Source organism: Leptomonas pyrrhocoris (assembly GCF_001293395.1).
Source record: "Leptomonas pyrrhocoris isolate H10 chromosome Unknown, whole genome shotgun sequence".
NCBI classification, from domain to species: Eukaryota; Euglenozoa; class Kinetoplastea; order Trypanosomatida; family Trypanosomatidae; genus Leptomonas; species Leptomonas pyrrhocoris.
Genome location: NW_015438375.1, coordinates 1 through 20,330, shown reverse-complemented (window position 1 = coordinate 20,330; position 20,330 = coordinate 1). Strand labels below are relative to the sequence as shown.

Sequence of the window (20,330 nt, the reverse complement as noted above, 5' to 3'; positions counted from 1 at the left end):
ATTCAAAAAAATATATATTTCGTGCGTGCGTGTGCGTGTGTATGCCGCAGCCATTGCAAGTCAATGCATAGGATTGTTGCTGTGCGAGGAAAGTCAACACAGCGGCACAGTTTGCTGTGCTCCACGACCGCCGCCTCTCGTCATTCGACGCCTGGGTCTTGCCCATTAGTTGTCACGTTGTTGTTGTTGCTATATAGATACATATCGATACATTAAGGAAAACAAATTTTGTAAATATCTGACCTGTCTAGATCGATCAGTGTTGTACTCTTCTCTATCTTTTTCTTGTTCTTCCTTCTAGTCTATTAGTTTGGTTTTCTTGACTTTTGGTAAGTATATCTGTTTTGTGGCACTCAACAAGGCAACAGCTGCCGCTCGTGTGATCCTCACTCACTGGAAAGGAGGGTGCGGTAGCGGAAGATACGCACTACTGTTGCCCGCCCTCTTTCTACATTCTCTCCGAGTTTTTCTCGAGGGAGAAGAGCCGTTTTGTCCTCTTTAGCTCTTCCTTCGCCTGACGCAATGGAAATGTATCGACCTGCGTCGCCATCCGCCGGCGCCCCGGCATGGTTGCGCGACATCAATCAGCAGCTCATCATCCGAAATGCGGTGGAGCTGAAACCGTCGCAGCGCATCTTCGAGAGCTACACCCTCCTCCGCACCTCCGCTCTACAGATGCAGGCCGTCGAGGAGGAGCGCCAGCGTTTGCAGGTGGAGCGCAATCAGCTAGCCGATCGCGTCCGCGAGCTAGAGCGGGCCGCAGCTAACACGTCGGTGCAGACCTCCCGCGAGCGCGCGTTAGAGGCGAAGAAGGACGAGCTGCAAGATCAGCTGCAGCTCTACATGCTACGGGAGAGCGAGTACTACAAGGGCCTGACCGAGATGAAGGAGTTGAAGAGCGAAAAAGAGGAGCTGCAGAGGAGCAGCACGGCAACGGCCGCAGAGCTTGAGCAACGCACGGCGGAGCTGCAGCTGCTTCATAAGGAGTACACCTCGCTGCGTGACGAGTACGAATGCATTCGCCTGAGCGTCGGGGAGGCGGATCGCAGCGTGCGGGAGGCAAAGCAGGCCAAGGGAAAAGTCACGCAGATGCAGGAGCGCATCACGGTGCTCGAGGCGGAGGTCAGCGACCTGCGCCGTCGCCTGCAGGACGCCCTCGCCGGGGAGAAGACGGAGATGAGCGAAGACGCACGCGCCACCGGCGTTGCCGACGAGGCGGAGCTGACGCGCGACACGGCGCAACGCGCCACCGACTCGTACGTCGACGCGCAGGTCCTCAACTCGCCCATGCAACGCACCAGCGAGCCCACACGTGCGTCCATGGTGATCGTCGAGGCCCACAATGGAAGTCTGCTGCATGGCTTGTGTGTCCTGGACGACGGCAACCGCTTTTTAACTTCCGGCACCGACAAGTACATCCGTCTGTGGAACCGCCAGAGCGCGCAGGCGGAGAAGTACTTTTCATCGAGCAGCATTGCCCTCTCCCTAGACACCTCCTCCCACTACCTGCTGGCCGGCTGCGCCGACCACATCGTGCGCTTCTGGGACACGAACAGCTTGCGCATGCTGGAGATGACAGGGCACACAGAGAAGGTGGTGGCGGCCTGTCTCTCCTCCAGCGCCCAGCACGCCTTCACCGCCAGCTCCGACGGCACGATTAAGCTGTGGGACATCCGCCGTCGCGAGGCGCTGCGCACGCTGCTGTGCCAGAGCACGTGCAACGACGTCACGGTGGCCGGCGACACCATCTTCTCCGCCCACTACAACGGCAAGATTACGGTGTGGGACCGACGCACGGCTGCGCGTAGTGGCGAGGTGACAGCGCACCAACGCGTCGCGACCTGTGTGCGGGTCAGTGCGAGTGGGCAGCTCTGCGTCTCGCTGGGCAAGGACAACGCCATCTCCGTGCGGGATGCGCGGCTGTTCTCCAAGACTCTGCATACCTTTGCGCCGGAGCAGCTCACTGTGCCGATGAACTGGGCACGGCTTTCCCTCTCCCCGAGCGGGCAGGTGTGTGCGGTGGGACAAGGGCGGACCTCCGATTTGTTGCTCGTGCGGCTCGACAGTGCGCTGGAGGCGTCGCCGCAAGTGAAGCTGCTGAAGGCTTCTGTGCCCAGCACGGGAGCCAATGAGGCTGGTACAGGGACCAGCAAGGGCCCTATCTTCAGCACGGCGTGGGGGGCTAACGAAGGTGGACCACTCGTGTCTATCAGCGATGACCGCTGCGTGGAGGTGTGGGAGTGAGCCGGGGGGCGGATGGGGTCCGTTCGCTTACGTTGATGAAGCTGCGTCCCTGTCCGACTCGTGCACATTTATTTATCGCTCGTTTCCGCTTTTCAGGTCTTGTGTGCTTTGTTTGTGTTTTGGTGTATTGTCCCCCACCTCCTTGTTTACGGTTGCGTTGGGTGTTGATTCCGCTTTGCTTCGTATTTTCCTCTTTCTCATTAACGCCTATCCTCAAAGAATATATATATACGGATGCTCGTGTCTCACGAGTGATTTACCTACAATGGGTTTCCTGTAGAGCTCATTCGTCTCCCTAAACATGGCGGGCTGTGCGGGGTTTTCTGCGACTCCCGCTGGCCTGTTATCGAGGCATATCTCCTACTCATCGAAAGCGGTATTATTGTCATGTTCAGGTATGTATGCTGGTTTTGAGTTTGCCTTATTCTCCTTTCGCTTTCTTTTCCTCGACCATCTCTTCCATAATGATCTTTTGCTACTCACCGTAACGCATATGTTTTTTTTTTCTTTCATCTTACCTCGCCACGTACTTCAACGGTGATCTTCATGCTTCCTTCGCCTTGAGCCGTGAGTTGATGCAACTACAACTTAATAAAAGAGTCACAGCGCATTCTACCGAAAATCAAGCGTGTATAGAGACTTTTCTTGCTCTGTTGCTATTGCTGGTTTTTACCTTCTACCTTTCATACATTTCAACGACTCTCTCCGGATACATAATATTTTTTAAAAAACGAAAGAAATCAAAGAGGGCTCCTCTGGCTCTTCTTTTCTTTTATTTTTTTCTTCTGTTTTTATTTCTGCTCGCTTTACGGTCTTGCACCACGTTCACACAATTCTGTCCGTCCGAACGCCAGTAAGTAGTTCTTTGCACTGTATGTTTTTTTGATGGTTCTGTGTGTGTGTACGTGTTTTAGTTTTACCGTCCCTACTCCGTACGTGGTGCATCTTTCACCTCTCTTTCTTTACTTGGACTCTGTTTCGTTTTGTGTCTTTCCAATTATAAATAATAAAGCTTCATTATCCGTGACAAAACTTACCCGTCTTCTCTCCTCGCTGCAACAGCAGTTTTGTTGTTGTTGTTACTGTTGCTTCCTAACTGCCAATAGCCATTGAGTTCTCTTAGTTGATCCTGATGCTGCTTGTTGTTTCTGGAGGTCCTTCACAGTTCATACCGTCTTTGTTGTCAGCTCCTTGCAGCTTTTGTTTTCATATATATTTCCCTCTTTCCATATTTTTTTGGGGGAGGGTGACTTCAACGTTACTTGTTCACGCAAGATCCGACACGCGCAGTCGCTTCGGTACTCGTTCACTGTAAAACGCGAGGGACCGTTGCACGGTTTGGAAAAAACTCTTAAAGCAAGCAAAAATGGGATGCCATTATCTACGTAGCGGTAGCACCCTCGGCGCCGCGCTGAGCCTCGCGGTCACCACCATGGGTGCTGGTATTCTCACCCTCCCGTCCGCCTACGCAGATGCCGGCATCATCCCCGCTACGTTGGTGCTGACCGGAGTGGCGGTATTCACGGTCTTTTCGATTGACTGTATTGTCCTCGCCATTGAGAAGATCGGGCGTAACTCGTACGAGGAGCTCACCGGTGAGCTGCTGGGCCGCCATGCAGAGGAATTTATTCGGTGGATGCTGCTCATTTACAACGTGGGTAGTGCCATTGGGTACCTCGTCGTGATTGGCGATCTCATTGATCCGTTGCAGCCGCTGGTGACGAGCCACTTCCCGCTGCTCACCACGTCGAAGCACACCCTGCTGGCGGTGTGGACGGTGCTGATCCTGCCGCTGTCCTGCGTGCCCACCCTCGGCGCGCTGCACGTCTCCTCCTTCCTCGCCATCACGGCCACCAGCCTGATCTGCTGCATGATCATCTTCCGCTACTTCGTGCCGGGGCCGACGGAGCCGTCCGCGATGACGGCGCAGGCCGTGGCGAGCGGCACCGCGACGGCGTCGTGGTGGTGGGGCGTCAACCCTCTGCTGGCCTTGCCCATCATCATGTTCTCCTTCGACTGTCAGTCCCTCGTATTCCAGATCTACGCCGGCCTGGATGATATGCGCCGTAGCAACATGATGAAGGTGTCGGTGCTCAGCCTGATCGTGACGGGTGTCATCCACGCCGCCGTTGGCTTCTTCGGCTACATTTCGAATCCCATCGACGTGCGCGACAACATCATCAGCAACTACGACCCGAAGGTCGACCGGCTCTTCACGGTGGGCTACGTCCTCTACGCGGCCCCGATCATCTTAGCGTTTGTCATCATGCTATTTCCAATTCGCGACTCCATCTTTATTCTGTGGTACGGCTACAGCTCTGCCTCCGTGGCCACCCACGTGCCGCGCAGCAGAGATTATGCGCACCTCGCGGATGAGGAAGAAAAATTGCTGTCGATCGCGGTCGCCGAAGAGGACGCCAGCTGCATCGAAATCATCACGAACCACTACGGCACCGTCACGGAAGAGAAGCTCCAGGCAATCGTGGAACGGAAGAAGCACCACAACAGCATCGAGACCATCCCCGCACGCGACCACCTGCTGATCAGCATCACCTTGAGCACGCTCTGCGTGTCTGTGGCGCTGATTGTGCCGGGCATCGTCTCGGTGGTGGCGCTGCTCGGCGGGTTGTGCAGCTCCACGTTGTGCTTCACCGTCCCCGGGCTGTACCGCTATCGGCTGCACCGTCGCGGTATCGCGCACTTCACCAATTGGTGGAGCTGGTCACTGACGCTTTTCATGATTGGGTTCGGCGTGGTGGGGGGGACGCTGGGGACGATGGTGGCCGTCATGAACGCTGCGTAATAAAAAGAAAAGGAGCGGATAGCGGAAAACAGAGAAGTGACAAGCGCGATGTGAAACTCTTTGATGGTGTCCGCTGCGTGTTCAGGCTGTTGGCTTTCTTTCTTTGGACACCTCGTTGTGATAATGGTCAGAGTTTGCAGCGAGAGAACTCGCGTTGCAAGTCGTTGTTGTTGTTTTTTTGTTGTTTGCTGCTCCTGGAACTGTTATTTATGTTGAACACATGCATAACGAGAAACCAAGCCCTCGCAAGTTCAGCAAGAAGCAAAAGAAAAAGAAATGCAGCTCAGCGGGAGAGAAGGATGACGACGATTAGCACGCGATTGGGGTGCCTGAATGCACCAAGACAGCGGTAATAGTAATAAACTTCGTTACGGTAAGTTGGAAATGGTACACCTCGATTACTTTCTGTCGAGACTACCAGTGGAGTTGTCGGCTGCTCTGCAAGGAAATATCCTCTCGCTTTTTCAAAAATATCTTTAAAAAGTAAAGAATACTTTCGCGTCTCTTTTCTATTTATTAATGCAATTTTCTTCAAGTCTCCAAGTTGTGAGTCGACAGCGCAGTTTCTGGCAGGCTGTCATGTTCTACACACACACCGCAGTTTCGCGCGGTCGACTCCCATTTCTTATCTTTCTTTTCTTTTCTCTTCTTTATTCACTTGTTCTTTCTTGATTTTTCTTTCTGTTTTATGACATATAGTTTCTGTTTAGCCGAAGATATAAACGTTTTTTTTTTTAAGTTGAGAGAAAGCGGCCAAAGGCAAGTTGATAGCGCATGATACGGCGATGTATCACTCCAAGTGATTCACTGCCAAAAAGAAAAGGGCAAAGGAAAACTGCTTGTGCAACCTGAGTTGCCTATGGAAAATGAAGTGAAATTTTGTCGTTGTTGAATTCATTATTTTTTTTCTTCTTATCGTGTGTGTGGTGGTGCAGTAGGTCCATGCGTTGACGTGGTTGCTGTGGTTGAATGAAAAGCATTGCCTTCGCTTTTTTGAGCGTGTGTGTGAAGAGGTTTTGCTTTAAAGCTGTGTGTGACGTATTCTCATAGTTTCCACTTTCCTTCCTTGGATGCTATACAACAGAGAAAACCACACACACGCACAGCTGAAACTTGGCGAATGGCGTTGTCGCAACGATGCACTTACTCATACACGCGCATCCGGCAGGTAACACTAAACGAAATTACTTACTTGCTGGAACGCTAAAGCACATGCACTCACACAGAGAGAGAGAGAAAGAGAGAAAGGCGTACACCCGCACACACCTGTGCTCGTCAGAGTTCCGCCTGCGAAACTGCGAGAGGTTTTTTTTATGCCGCCGCGCTTGCGAGAAGTATCATTATCGATTGTTGTGGTGGTTTCTGTTACGCGGTCAGTGGTTTGCTGCTGCTCGGCAAATTCTTCTCTTTTGAACAGATGGACTGGTGGAAAGCTCGTATAGAGAGAGAGAGAGAGAGAGAGATGAAGAATGAGATCGGGAAAGCAGTTGTTTTGAGACGTTTCGGGTGCGTAGGTCGCTGTGTGGTGTGAAGCTATCGCCATCCAACCTGTCGTTTTCTCTACGAAAGTGGAAGAGACAAAAAGAAAATAAGAAGGTCTTTATTGTGGGTGGTCGAACTAGTGCGTCAAACCTGGACTCCCCCAGGACTCCTACGCCTGCGTTCACATCGGTGTTCTCCTTTTCCATCTAATGATTCATTGAAGCTGCAGGAGTGCGCGCACCTCTTTGGGCTCCGCGATCTGCAAAGGAGCGGATTTAAGCGTTTTACTTTCTAAGTGTATATTTTTCTCTCTTCTCTGTTCTTTTCTTCGGATGATAATCTTGTCTTCTGCTCTTTTTTGTTGTTTGTTGTCACGACTGCTTTCGACAGTGACCGTCGCTTCTTTTTTGTATTTTATTTGTTTATTAGCATTTATTTATACATATCTCGTTGTCTCACACGGAAATGGGTAACCACGAACAAAGGTGCGGAAGCCTTTACAAAGGAGGAAAACAAAACAAAACAAACACTCCCATTGCAAACCTTGCTCCGTGGGATACAAAAAAAAAATGCCAGGAGAGGCGTCAGTAAAGTCATGGAACTTCAGAGTTGCAAAGAAGACGGTGCACTGGAGCGCCGGAGAGCAAACGAGGAAACAGGATGGACTCCGGGAAAAAAAAATGACGACTTCTGGCGAAGAAGAAGCGGTTACTTTGAATAGTCTTCAAGTGCACGACTCTTTCTTTTGGAGGGCCGCACAGATCGCGGCCTCGATTATTGTTATTTCCTTGTCTCCGCTTGACTATTGTCGTTCCTTGCTTCTTCTTCCACATTCCCTCTTCGAAACAAAACTGCACATATATGCGATCTCACACACGGCGCATCTAACCTTTCATTATTGTTGGCGTCCTTAATAATAATAATAATGGCAAGGATGAAATCGGAAAACGTGTTCTTCATCTATCGCCTGCAGAGAGACACAAACTCACGCATTATCAATGTACGCATTCCCAATCACCTTTGCTTAACTGCCGCTTCTTGTTTCGCCTTCTCAATCAAAGGTGGTCTGCCCGTTCATTGTGCGTTCAAGTGGGTCAGTGTGGTCTGGCAGCTTGGACTGTAGGTCGCAGTACTGCATTCGCTGCCGTGTTTCTCTTTCGCTTCTCTATTTTTCTCTTTTTTTTTTCTCCCCCTTCACCTGTGTCTCTGTAGCAACTCGCCATGGTGTCTTTGGCAGCCTTCCGCGTGAACAGCGGTAGCACCCTCGGCGCCGCGCTGAGCCTCGCGGTCACCACCATGGGTGCTGGTATTCTCACCCTCCCGTCCGCCTACGCAGATGCCGGCATCATCCCCGCTACGTTGGTGCTGACCGGAGTGGCGGTATTCACCGTCTTCTCGGTGGACTTCATCATCCTCGGCGTGGACAAGTTGGGGCGTAACTCGTACGAGGAGCTCACCGGTGAGCTGCTGGGCCGCCATGCAGAGGAATTTATTCGGTGGATGCTGATTACGTACAACACCGGGGCTGCGATTAGCTACCTCGTCGTGGTAGAAGATCTTGTGGCGCCGTTGCAGCCGCTGGTGACGAGCCACTTCCCGCTGCTCACCACGTCGAAGCACACCCTGCTGGCGGTGTGGACGGTGCTGATCCTGCCGCTGTCCTGCGTGCCCACCCTCGGCGCGCTGCACGTCTCCTCCTTCCTCGCCATCACGGCCACCAGCCTGATCTGCTGCATGATCATCTTCCGCTACTTCGTGCCGGGGCCGACGGAGCCGTCCGCGATGACGGCGCAGGCCGTGGCGAGCGGCACCGCGACGGCGTCGTGGTGGTGGGGCGTCAACCCTCTGCTGGCCTTGCCCATCATCATGTTCTCCTTCGACTGTCAGTCCCTCGTATTCCAGATCTACGCCGGCCTGGATGATATGCGCCGTAGCAACATGATGAAGGTGTCGGTGCTCAGCCTGATCGTGACGGGTGTCATCCACGCCGCCGTTGGCTTCTTCGGCTACATTTCGAATCCCATCGACGTGCGCGACAACATCATCAGCAACTACGACCCGAAGGTCGACCGGCTCTTCACGGTGGGCTACGTCCTCTACGCGGCCCCGATCATCTTAGCGTTTGTCATCATGCTATTTCCAATTCGCGACTCCATCTTTATTCTGTGGTACGGCTACAGCTCTGCCTCCGTGGCCACCCACGTGCCGCGCAGCAAAGACTTTACCCGTCTCGTGGACCAAGAAGAAAAACTGAAGTTGCTGTCGCTTGTGGAGGGTGAAGCCGGTGAGACTCTGAATAAGACGTATGGAAGCGTCGAGGAAGAACTACAGTACGTCGTGAAATCGAAGAAGCACCACAACAGCATCGAGACCATCCCCGCACGCGACCACCTGCTGATCAGCATCACCTTGAGCACGCTCTGCGTGTCTGTGGCGCTGATTGTGCCGGGCATCGTCTCGGTGGTGGCGCTGCTCGGCGGGTTGTGCAGCTCCACGTTGTGCTTCACCGTCCCCGGGCTGTACCGCTGGCAGATGCACTACAACCACATTGCACGTTGTCACTCCGTTTCGGAGTGGTGTATGATGGTGCTGATGGTGGTTCTCGGCGCGGCGGCAACGGTGCTGGGCACGGCGGTCTCCATCCAAGACGTGTTCTTCTCTCATTGAAAGGTGTCCGGGCTGTCCACCGGCGCGGTTTGGGGACGATTTCGAAAGAAACACGCAGAAAGTAGAAAGAAGAAGGGAAGAAGGAATGCGGAAATGCGGGCCGTACCCGGATTCGTGGACCGTCCCTTTCCATCCTTTGTATGCAGGAAACAAGGTTTTTATTTCGTACGCGATGCAGCATTGCACCGAGTGTTCTATGTTACTATTTTGCTTTCTTTTTTTATTTTTTTCTTTCTATCGATTGTTTGGTTCCCCGACTGTTGCCACGTCGCACTTACGAGACCGCTGCTTCTCGTTTTTGGTTTTCATTGTCGGTGTGTGGGTGTGTCTCTATTGTCTTCTCGCCATGTTGCTCTCGTTTAATAGTGGTAATTGTAAGCAGTTTCTTTTTATTATTATTGTTTTTCAATATAATGGATTGTCCGTGGTTTGGAGGTGGTGTGGGACGAGGAAGGAAACAAAGTGGTTTTTCGAGGCAGTGCAGCATATTTCTCTCTTTTTTTATTTGCGTGATGTCGCCGCTATTTAGCTCATCCGCTGCGGCCCTGATGTACTACGGCGCTTGACCACAAGTCTCGTCAAGGAAATGATTAAGAGATTGTGAACGAGGATAAATACGCTTCACGCATTCGAGGTTTTCTCCTCCTTGAGGCGCCGCGTTTATGTGTATCTTGTCGTTGGAGGGAACTCATAGCCTGCACGTTTTGTTTGTTCTCGTTACCGTTTGTGTCCCCTAACGCTTTTTCCCTTTCTGTTTCTAACGTCATCGTGCCAGTATAATCGATGATGCAACGCCTCTATTTGTTTTGATTTACTTCCGTGCTTCCATTCTGGATTAATGTGATGCTCTTGTGTAGGTTTATATATATCTGCTAATTGTAATCAGACCAGGGAGGGAAGGGAAGCTTCAACGGCTTGCAATGGTGGATGGTGCAAAAGAAAAGGCTATAATAATAATCACGTACCGGATCCCGTTGTTAAGTCGAACCTCTGTGGGTTATTTATCACCACTTAAGGGTCAAGAACCTGCCAGGAGTTTCAAGGATCGAACCTGCGGAATCGGTAACCAACTCTGTATGGTGAGGTGCAAGTGTCTTGCTCTTCTGTATCTTTCTTTTGATGCTCACTTTATTTTTTGTATTGTTCTGCTGTATGCTGTGCTGCGGAGACGAAGAGCTGACCTCATTCTTTTCTTTTCCTTGTTGCCTCTCTCCCCCCCCCCCTCTCCCTTTGCTATGTCTCTTCATTCCCGCAAGATGCGCCTATCATCTCGACAGCCTCCGGCCGCATCGAAGTACAAAACAAAACCGAAGGCAAGGCAAGGGTCCGTGAAAGGCAAGAAACGATTCGTTTGGGGAAGCGCTCTCGGAAAAGCGTACGCGCATATAAATGCACTGGACCACTGTGTTGTAAGCATATATATAAATTCAATATAGTTTCTTTCTTCTACTCCTCTTTTTGGCTGCATGCGTGAGTGCGTGTGTGCTTCTTTTTTTGGTGTTGTTGTTGCTTCTGTTGCTGCTACGCTAACGGTTTAAGTTCATTAAACTATGAATATATTTTTCAAAGTTGGATGTCTATCCTCCCCCTTTTTTTTTTCTTCCTCCTCCTTTTCCGGTTCTGCGGGTTTATCTCTCTTTCTCTCTCTGTACGCGAACCGCTCCGTTGTTGTTACTCTGATACTCTTTAACACTTAGCCCTCCTCACCCTTTTCTCTTCTGGGCGCTCCTTTTATTTTTTTCTAATGTTTTCTTGGCTCCGGTGGTACTCGAAAACAAACGTCACCTATCCCCCTCCGTGAGAGTGTGTGTGCGTATTTGCGCCACTTTAAGAAATAAACGTTCTTTCGAATAATGAAAAATCTGTTTCTGTGCGTTGAGGGGGGGGAGGGCAATGAGGGAGAGAGGGCGAATCTGCACAGACGCTGTCTCCGTGACTGCCGCGGCGCCAACACCCCGCCGAGAAAAGAATGAATCTGGAAAGTCAGAGACATGAGAACGAACAAAAAAAGAAAGGCGCGCATTGCTGGTGGGTCTGTGGTGGACTTTTGTTTTTCAACGAAGAGGATGCCGACTGCATGATCCCACTGATATCTTTTATTGGAAAACGGAAAAAGAAGAAGCGAAACAGCGGCTAGCACAATTATTGATGCGAAGCTATGCTTTCTAAAATATTCAATTTTCTCTGTCTGGTCTCTCACCGTTTTTCTCTGCTGTTCTACTTTTCCGCTGTTCATGAATATCGGATGAATGGTCAGGCACATTGTCTTCCCTAAACAGGCCGGATATAACAATTGCACTCGCGTGGTGGCTTTCGCACGACGCTGCCCGCCGCCCTCCTTGCGCTTGTGGTCTTTTTTTTTTTAACACCTACCGCGCCCTCCGACGCACGATTCTGCGAATGCTTCGCTTCGCGTCCATGGCCGTCAGAAATGCGTCGCAGCGATGCACACGCGCGCCGACGCTACGTACCGCGCAGAGCTTCTACTTCAGCAAGTCCCTCACCGCACACAGAGCAGAACACCCCGTCGCAGGCACAGCACACATCATTCCCTCGGCGTGTGCCACGCAGCGACTCGACGACCCCGCCACGTCGGAAGACGTGTGGGAGATGGAGCAAGGTATCTTTGCCGGTTGGGTGCACGATGCCCTCGGCTACCACGCCTCACTCGAGTGGCGCGAGCAGCAGCCCGGCGCAGAAGCAGAAAACCCAGAACTGGCCGATGATGCACCACCGCACACGTCACCCGAAGGAGAGGAGGTGCGTGCGGAAGTGGACGTGACCACGGCGGTCGAAGAGGAAGATGCGGAGTCTGCGCAGCCGACCGAAGCGCTTTGCCACAACAGCAACAAAAAGAGCAACAGCAGCAGCGGCAGTGGGAGAGGTCGCAAAGGCACGTTTCCCTTTTATGGTCCTCTGGCGTCCTTTGAAGTTTCGCCAGTCTTTGAGTGGCTGGGGTGTCTGTGGCAGTGGAGACCAATTGAGGTGCGGCTCGCGCGTCATCCACGCAGCTTCTCCCGCACGGCCGCCGCCACCGCCCGAGGCGGAGATGGTGAAGTCGGCACAAACGGGTTCGAGAGCAATGCAACGGCGGGTGGTCGCCACTTCTATCTAGCACCATTTTTACTGCTGCCCACAAATGAGGTGCTCATGAACCGACCGCGTCTTCACCCGGAGCTGCGCGACGCCGTCATCGCCCGTCACGCTCGCGTGTGTGAAGCGGACAACCGCGCCCCCGCCTCCGCTTCCTTATACGAGCGAGAAGTGCGACGACTGGAATGGCGGGGGATGTCGCCGTCGGTCACCGCCGCCCTCTGGATGCTTACCGCACCCACACCGGTGGGGGAGTTAAAGCTGGACGTGGGGGACTATCGCGATGCATACACCCTGTCTGTGTTCAACGTGATGGAGCGCTGGTTGGCGAACACGCCGCACGCACGCGACTCCGCTGCCGCTGTCGCGCCGCCGTTGCTGCTACCACCCACCGAAGAAACATGGGAGGCGGCGACGCGAGCGCAGTCCGCATCGGCCGCAACGTCTTCAAACGACGGCGATGGACGGACGCCGCCGCGGGAGACCGTCTTGGCCGCGCCGTACGTGCGCATCTACAGTCCCGAGACAAACGAGGAGGTCGTCGCACGCGAAGGTGCTGAGCCTGCTGCGTCCGCGGCTTCGACCCATCCTTCCCGTCCATCGCAGCTCCTCTCTTTCCGCCGCAACGTGATTGGCGGTGGGCTGGCGGAGCTCCTGCTGACGGTTGACCGCTACGCCGCCCTCATCGCTCGCGGGGAGTTGACGCTGTCCGCCGCGTGCTGGGCCACGTTGTGCGACACGAAAAGCTGGTGGCTCGTGCAGCGGCTGCGCTTGACGCCCCGAGAGGTAGAGCGAGATCTTGTGGCGGCGACGGCCGCGCATCGGCGGTGGCAGCGGCGGGCACTGATGCGCAATCGCACGATGGTGGGGAAGAGCAGCCATGGTGTTTCCTTCGACGAGTACCCGTCCTTGGTGCGGTGGACTGGCAATTAACGCGTGCGTACTACTGATGTTTTTCTCTTGCAGATGTTCTACTTTCACTGCTTTTCTTCTTTTGTACTTTTCTTATTCGGTTGTTTTATTTATGTTTGCCTTTTCTGCTCTTTTTCAGAACAGGTTTACCAAGAGTCTGCCTCTCCTCCCGTATGGGCTGCTGAACTACTCTGCTACGTACGCGTGCTTACGTCTCTCTCTCCTTTGAGAAGCCGATTCTACGCTGAAGAAATAATAGAAAACACCGTTTCTCACTCCGCAACTCTATGAAAGGACCAAATGGGGGCTGCCCGACAACTGCCGTGGTTGAATGTATATATTCTAAATGAAAACGTGGCCTCTGTTTTTAAATATCGGTTCTTTCTCTCCACAAGAAACCCCAACGACAGAAGGTTATGGCTGTCCGGCAACTAACCAGAAGCCGCCGTAGGTGATGATATGCGTCCTGGTGACGCAAAAAATTGCATCGGCGCAATGTAGAATTTGAGCATCATTCCTTTTCTGAACTATTCTGTCACGGCGTTCTTTCTTTGTCCTTCTTCACGAGTTTTCTGATGTCACAGTCCCCACAATAACAGCACAAAAATAAAATTCCCTCTGGTGTTCTTGCCACGCAGACGCGTTGATAACAACAAGGCAAACTCGATATTTCCACGAAGGAGAAAAGTGATCCTACTGCAAGAAGAAGAGAAGGAACACATACATAATAAGAACTACTACGCACCCACACGAAGGAGTATAAGAGCAGTGTAGTTATCTTCTGTGGGGTTTTCTGTGTGTTGCTGCTGTTGTTGTTGACGGGCACACACGAAGAGTGCACTGCATCAACGCGTCTTGTCATTCACACGCGCTCGTAGCGAGGAATAGGCACGAGATAGCCTTCTCCTGTGTGTCTCTTGTTTCTAGCGCGCACACACACCCACATCGCCTGCGCCTTTGCAGCCTTTTCTAGTCTGGCTCTGCTTTCCGTGTCAAGGAACTGTTTTGTTCAACTATATTGTATATTCTTATTCGTTGTTCACTCGTTTGTTTGTTGCTGATTCTCCCAGGGTCTTTTTTTCTTTTTCTTCTGCAAGTGTGTTTCTCTCTTCTCTGTTCGAAACTATATATTGTTATCTGTTGTTATTGTTGTTTTGCGTGCATTTTCATATTTTTGCCTTTGCTCTTCCAGAAGAAAAGAAAAGCTACCGATCGTTGTGCGTCCCGAACTCTCTTCCCCGATTTTCCTTTTGTCTCCTTCTCGCTTCCTTTGTGTGTGTGTGTGTGTGTGTGTTTACGATTATCACTATCATTAATATTTTACAATAACAATTAACGGTTTTTTTGTTGTTTTCCTTTCTACGCCCACCACGACACAAACGCCTCACGTAGATATTTGCTTATCGTTGCTGCCTTCGTCTTTTACCATCTATTTTTTTGCTTGTTTTTGCTTGTTTGCACCACCCCCATCACAGGCAAAGTTAAAACGCGCAGGTGTCCATTTACAATTTTGTGTGTGTGTTCCCTTTCCTTTTTTCCTCTTTCTGTTTCGGCCGCGCGCTTTTTCTTCTCATTTTAATTCTTTATTTTCGCTGTTTGTTTTTATGGTGCTCTCTCTCTCTCTCTCTCATTCTATTCCTCGTGTCTTGTTCTCCCTCCACCCCTCCCTCCCTCCTCCATCTTCGATTTACAGAGCTCCTTTTCTTTTTAGGAGCTGTTAACTTAACCTCTTTGTTTTTTGTGTTTTTCTTTTTTACGTCTCCGAGGTGGGCCAGCGTGTGGTTATTCTCGCTCCTTGTCCGCAATTATCTGGGAAGGGGATATCAACACTTTTGGACAGTAGGCGTGTCGTTGTTGCGTAGGTGCCGCACACCCGCACAAGCACAATACTCTGCCCTCCGCAGGTGTGAAGAGGAAGAAGGAACTCTTCTCGGTGCCTTCTCTTCTCGCGTTGCCTCTTTCTTTTTTTAACGCGAAGTGTGTTGCAGCATACATATATACACTGTTATATGTGTCTCTAACTCGCTTTTTTTTTAAACCCGACTCTACGAAACGTACTCAGCGGGCAGTTTTGTATTTGCGTGTGTGTGTGTGTGTGTGCGTGCGTGTTCATTAGCATCCGCCGTGAGGCACCTCTCGCAGTTGTATGGCTGGCTGTCTAGAGTGGTGTTGACTTCGTTTAAAACCTCTCCAAAAAAAAAGGAAAGCGAATACAAAGAAGCAGCTGCGGTTGCCTCGATGTACGGTCAGTCCAGCTCGTCGGGCAATTCGGCTCCCGCGCAACGCAGGACCACTCCACAACCCGCTCAATCGTCCGCCTCGCAGCCGCCACCACCGCCGCCCACGCAGGTTCTTCTCACGTCGCCTCCACGGGAGGCAGCGACGACGGCGACCGTCACGCAACGCCCGTACTTCACCCTCTGTACCGTGACGAGTGGACCACAGCAGTTGCAATACAGCGCTCCGCAGCAACAACAAATGCAGCAGCAGGCAGTGAGCTGTGTAGCCTCGACAGACACTCAATGGTCTGCAGTACCGCACTTTCATAGAAGCGCCGCGCCTGTGTCGGCTTCTCTCATTCAAACAACGGTACAAGCACCACTTCGAGAAGCCGGCCGTGGGGGCGCGGAGCACAGTGTCGCCGCACGACCTTACAGCACGAAGTCGTTGCCCTCCTCACCGCTGATGACACTCTCACACGACCTGCCCATCTCCCAGTCCTCAACGGCAGCGACAGTTAATTCCTACACCGCCTTTGTAGATGCCGATTCGCTCCGCGGCTACCAGCAGGCAACCGCCACTCCCCACTTCACACCTTTCTTTCTGACAAGCGTGGGCGATTCACTCAAGACCAACTTGAGCGTGGGCGGCGCGCACTACATCGACAGAACAGACAACAGCGCTCTTTACCAGTCGCTGAGCAACTGCACACTCCCGCAGCGGTCGTCGAAGCAGCAGCCACAACAGCCATCCCCACCACAGCTGTCTGCGCAGTCGAAGACCGTGGCATCGCCATCCGTGCCCGTCGCAGCGGTCATTTCAGCGGACGCAACTTCTTACCCCACCTCCGCCAACTCCTCGCTCGTGTTTGCATCTCCGAATGCGCGAGAGGCGGCCTTGGACACGTCCGCGACTTTCTTCGCTAAGTTGGGAACCGCCTTTGCGCAAACGCCAGGACCGCAGCAACAGCAACAGCTACCGCAGCCGCACGGCACCTCCTCGAACTTCACACTTCAGCAGCTCCCGAGTCATCTGCAGACGGCGTTTCAGCCTCTGTCTTTTACCGCGGCAGCAAGTGTGCGGCCTGCCGTGCAGGCCATCCTCATTGAGCAGCCGACGGCACCGCACGCCGCATCGCAGCTCCCGCATCGCATTGACAGCGGGCACTCCACGACACGAAATGCGGCAGTGCAGCAGCATTTTGACTCCTCCGCCGCAGATAGAGAAACGGGCCGCTTTCCGAAGAGCCGCCTGCGTAGGACTTCATTCAGCTTCGCAGAGGCACCACAGGGGCTACCACAATCTTCATCAGGGCCGCAACCGCCGCAGCAGCAACAGCAGCAACAACCGCAATATCCGCCTATTTATTCTTCCTTCACACCCGCTCAAGAGCACCGTCACCCCGCCGTCGTGCACACGGAGCGAGTGAATGTCTCGTCGGGGATGCGGATGGAAAGCCAAGTGAGGTCTTCACTCACCGGCGAACCTGCACCTTCACAGCGACTGACGCGCATCTCCTTCCCCTCTCTGACCAGCGCAGCCTTGAACAACAGCGTAAACGAGCACCAATTCCACCCCCCGCGACAGCAGCATCACAGCAGCGCTCCTGCTGCGGTGACTAGGTTTGCCCATCTTCCCCAATCACACCCAGAAGACCAGAGGCAGCACCATCAGCAACTACAACACGCTTTTCCGCGACGAGATCTGCGTCTTTCAACGACCGGGTCCTCGACAAACACGAACACAGCAGCAGCAGCAGCAGCTTCCTCAACTGACGCCCCCCAAGCCATCACCTCTCCTCCGCAAACTCCCTCCCAAAATATCACGCGTCGCAACCGCGATAAGGCGGTGCTGTTTGTCGGCCAACTCAACTACGAGGCCACGGAGGCGGATGTCGCGCAGATCTTTTCATGCTACGGCAAGCCGCTAAGCGTCGTGGTGTTGAAGGACAAAGGCAAGTCCTCGCGACGAGTCAATGCAGCAGGACCAGCAGCAGCAGCAGCAGCAGCAGCATCACACAGTAGTGCTGCCCGACGTAAGGTGGGCGGCTCGGCCTTTGTGACCTACAGCAGCACGGTGGAGGCAGACACGGCGATTACGGCGTTGCACGGTCGCTACAACGCCAAGGACGACGACCCCGACAACGACGATGAGGCAAAGTACCTGCAAGTCAGCTACGGTCAGCAGACGGGGCTCATTTCAACCTTCGGGACGATGCACGCGGAGCGGCTGCACGCGTCGAAGCCCGAGAACCCGATTCCGTTAATTGTGCTGGAAGGACGTAGCGCGAAGGCGACATCCCCGCAGCCGGAAGAATCTCTGGCAGAGGAGAGTGCAGGCGTTGAGTGGAAATGAAAAGTCGGCGAGAGCGTCAGCGAGCTGCTGTGGTGTGCGTGCATTTAGTTTGGTTTTCCGTCAGAACGGCAAAGGAAAGATAACAGAAGAAATCACTTTCCGCGTTAAAAGGGTATTTAACTCGTTTCTCATCCTTTTTTTTTTGGTAGTTCCTGTACTTCTACATGATATTCATCGAAAGAGAACTTTAAAAATTGGAGGTTTTTACCGCTGCCTCAATATTTTTTCTCTCTCTCTTCCTCCATCCTTCTTTATCATCCACATTGAGTTTATCTGTACAGCCCTTTCCTTCATTTTCTTGTGTTGCGGTTGCAGTCGCGTGTGTGTGTGAATCTTTCCGTCCTAATTCCCCTTTACTCCTTCTTTATTATTATTATTATTGATCGTTTTAAATATATATATATTTCTCTATACCTAGCTTTCTGATACCCTAACGGCGGCCCTGTTTCTTGTTGAATGGCGGCATCCTTGAGTCTCTTCCTTTACTTCGTTCTGATTTCGTTATCTCGCGTGCTGCATCAGCCGCTGATTCCGTTGATCTCTCTATGCTAAGTCCTTAAGTGATCAATAATAGTGTAATCTACCCTTTTTTCCCCCATAAAGTTGTGTGTTTTATTGTTATTATTATTGCGCTTAGTTTAGGTCGCATTTGCTCCTACTAATGTCGGTAGTTCATATTTATCACTTGTGGCTTTCTCACTTCAAAAACCAAAAAATAGGTTTAATGCGCTGTAGCATTTTCCCCTGGTTTTTTTTTTTAATCTTTCCGGCACGATTTCCATACTATCATCGATCTCTCCCTCATCCATCGTCACCTTCTATATAATTCTCTCGTTTCATTTGTGTCTCTTCTCTTGCTATTACTACTTCTATTGAGCTGCTCATGGAAGTGAACTCAAAACCGGGGTTTTCTATACAACTGCAATGTGCAGCGGCATTCTTTTCTTTTTTTACATTTCTTGTCGTGGTGAAGTGGCATTGTTCTATACACTCTCACATAAAAGCCAGCTCGTCCAGCCGATGTCTTCTAATTCGCAGCAGTCGTTCCATTTTTTTCCTTCCCTCTCCCTCCCCTCTCCTCCTCTGTAGCAGCAACGCTCGTTGCGTGTCTTGCATAATTCTTCTCTCTGTGTGTGTGTGTGTATTTGTGTTCATTTCTATTACTCTTCATACGCCGCATTGGGTGTGAGGTCGCATTTCTATACAAGATGCGTCGCGCTCTCATTTGCTGACATTGTCTTGTGTGTATGTGTGTGTGTGTGTTTTCCTCCTCCATCTTGCTGCTCGCCTCACGTCGTTCATCGGTGCTGTCCGTTCCTTTTTTTTTTCTCTTATGCGATCGTTGAATGCGAGCGGGAATTATTTACTTTTTTTTCTTAATTTTCTGGAGTACGTTTTTTTTTTCGCGCTTTTGCGCGCATATTTACTTGCCGTTGAAGATAATCCCCCTTTTCCCGTTTCACGATGCTCCTCTCCTCATCCGCTTTTTTCCTCTTCTTCTTCTTTTTTAACGCCTACACAAAATTCGCTTTCCTCCCGCCGTTGCGGAGGAACTCGTATGCCGTTATGGGACGTTGAGTTTTTTTGTTGTTTTGCCTGGCTCTTCTTTTGTTTATTCTTCGTGTAATCTCGTGTCTCTCTCTCCCGCCGACTCCCACACAGATACATTTCTTGTTGTTGTCTTGCTGGAGCTACGGACGGAGGATGAAGGAGCAAGAAGAAACGGGCTTTCCTGCCTGTCGTGACCATCTCACGATGCTCTTGCGATTTGGGCGGACGAGCCCATTCCGGAAATTTCAATTTCTCTTTTCCTTTTATGGCCGGGAAGCCTCGAACCCCCACGAGATCGAAAACAGGACATTTCGAAATCCATAGGCGAGGCTAAATAACCACCTCGCTGTAAAACCAATAGGATGAAAACAGAAAACGAAAACTCATTTGACTTACTCACGCTGAGGGTCTATTCGTATCGGATTTGAGAAAGCAAAATCGGCTTGGTAGAAAAACTACATTTCGTGAGGGCCCACGTGACTCGGTTCTGGTCTGGCGCCCTCTTTGCAGAGATCCCCACCCAACCTTACATGACAAATGTTCTTATGGAGTCGACCAGCTCCATTAAGTTCGCTACTCTCGAAACCTCCTCTTTAGACTTACTCCGTGGCGGCAAAGAGGATACTAGCATTTGCGCGTGTCAAATTTGGGAAAACAAAAACAATCAATGGGAAACGAAAAACAATCAATGAGAAAATGAAAACTATTACCGGGACTCCGTACCGCGCTGTTAGGTTCACTGGGTTGGGCGGGCGGGTCGTTAAAATATTTCGTGCTCGGTCTTGGATACTCTTGCTCACCTAAACTTGTTAGCTATCATTTTCCGTCAGCGATTCAATGATGAAGGATGGGGAGGAAAATTGTTGAAGCATAGCTGCGCAGGGATGCATTAGAGATCACTTACGACTCGGACACGGTGTTAGGCACTTCTGCCAAACCTTTTTCCATTGAAAATACTTAGATATATATATATATATATATATATATATATATATATACTTAC

At 51.6% G+C, this 20,330-nt stretch overlaps 6 protein-coding genes across 6 annotated transcripts; all 6 read left to right on the top strand.

The window, feature by feature from the left end:
* Window positions 1-300: 300 nt before the first annotated feature.
* ABB37_07455 (hypothetical protein) lies at window positions 301-2,244 on the top strand (the record flags this gene model as incomplete). Its single annotated transcript, XM_015806102.1, has 1 exon — window positions 301-2,244. The coding sequence occupies exon 1, from the start codon at window positions 523-525 to the stop codon at window positions 2,242-2,244; it is 1,722 nt and encodes a 573-aa protein (XP_015655024.1). The 5' UTR covers window positions 301-522.
* Window positions 2,245-2,808: 564 nt separating this feature from the next.
* ABB37_07454 (amino acid permease-like protein (AAT26)) lies at window positions 2,809-5,047 on the top strand (the record flags this gene model as incomplete). The annotated part of the gene is made up of 1 exon (XM_015806101.1): window positions 2,809-5,047. Exon 1 carries the CDS (start codon window positions 3,611-3,613, stop codon window positions 5,045-5,047), a length of 1,437 nt encoding a protein of 478 aa, XP_015655023.1. The 5' UTR covers window positions 2,809-3,610.
* Window positions 5,048-7,750: 2,703 nt separating this feature from the next.
* On the top strand, window positions 7,751-9,196 carry ABB37_07453 (putative mitochondrial Amino acid permease-like protein; the record flags this gene model as incomplete). The annotated part of the gene is made up of 1 exon (XM_015806100.1): window positions 7,751-9,196. The coding sequence occupies one exon, from the start codon at window positions 7,751-7,753 to the stop codon at window positions 9,194-9,196; it is 1,446 nt and encodes a 481-aa protein (XP_015655022.1).
* A 920-nt stretch (window positions 9,197-10,116) lies between these two features.
* Window positions 10,117-10,632, top strand: ABB37_07452 (hypothetical protein; the record flags this gene model as incomplete). The annotated part of the gene is made up of 1 exon (XM_015806099.1): window positions 10,117-10,632. One exon carries the CDS (start codon window positions 10,117-10,119, stop codon window positions 10,630-10,632), a length of 516 nt encoding a protein of 171 aa, XP_015655021.1.
* An 842-nt stretch (window positions 10,633-11,474) lies between these two features.
* ABB37_07451 (hypothetical protein) lies at window positions 11,475-13,222 on the top strand (the record flags this gene model as incomplete). The annotated part of the gene is made up of 1 exon (XM_015806098.1): window positions 11,475-13,222. The coding sequence occupies exon 1, from the start codon at window positions 11,615-11,617 to the stop codon at window positions 13,220-13,222; it is 1,608 nt and encodes a 535-aa protein (XP_015655020.1). The 5' UTR covers window positions 11,475-11,614.
* Window positions 13,223-15,439: 2,217 nt separating this feature from the next.
* Window positions 15,440-17,776, top strand: ABB37_07450 (hypothetical protein; the record flags this gene model as incomplete). Its single annotated transcript, XM_015806097.1, has 1 exon — window positions 15,440-17,776. One exon carries the CDS (start codon window positions 15,440-15,442, stop codon window positions 17,774-17,776), a length of 2,337 nt encoding a protein of 778 aa, XP_015655019.1.
* Window positions 17,777-20,330: the final 2,554 nt, after the last annotated feature.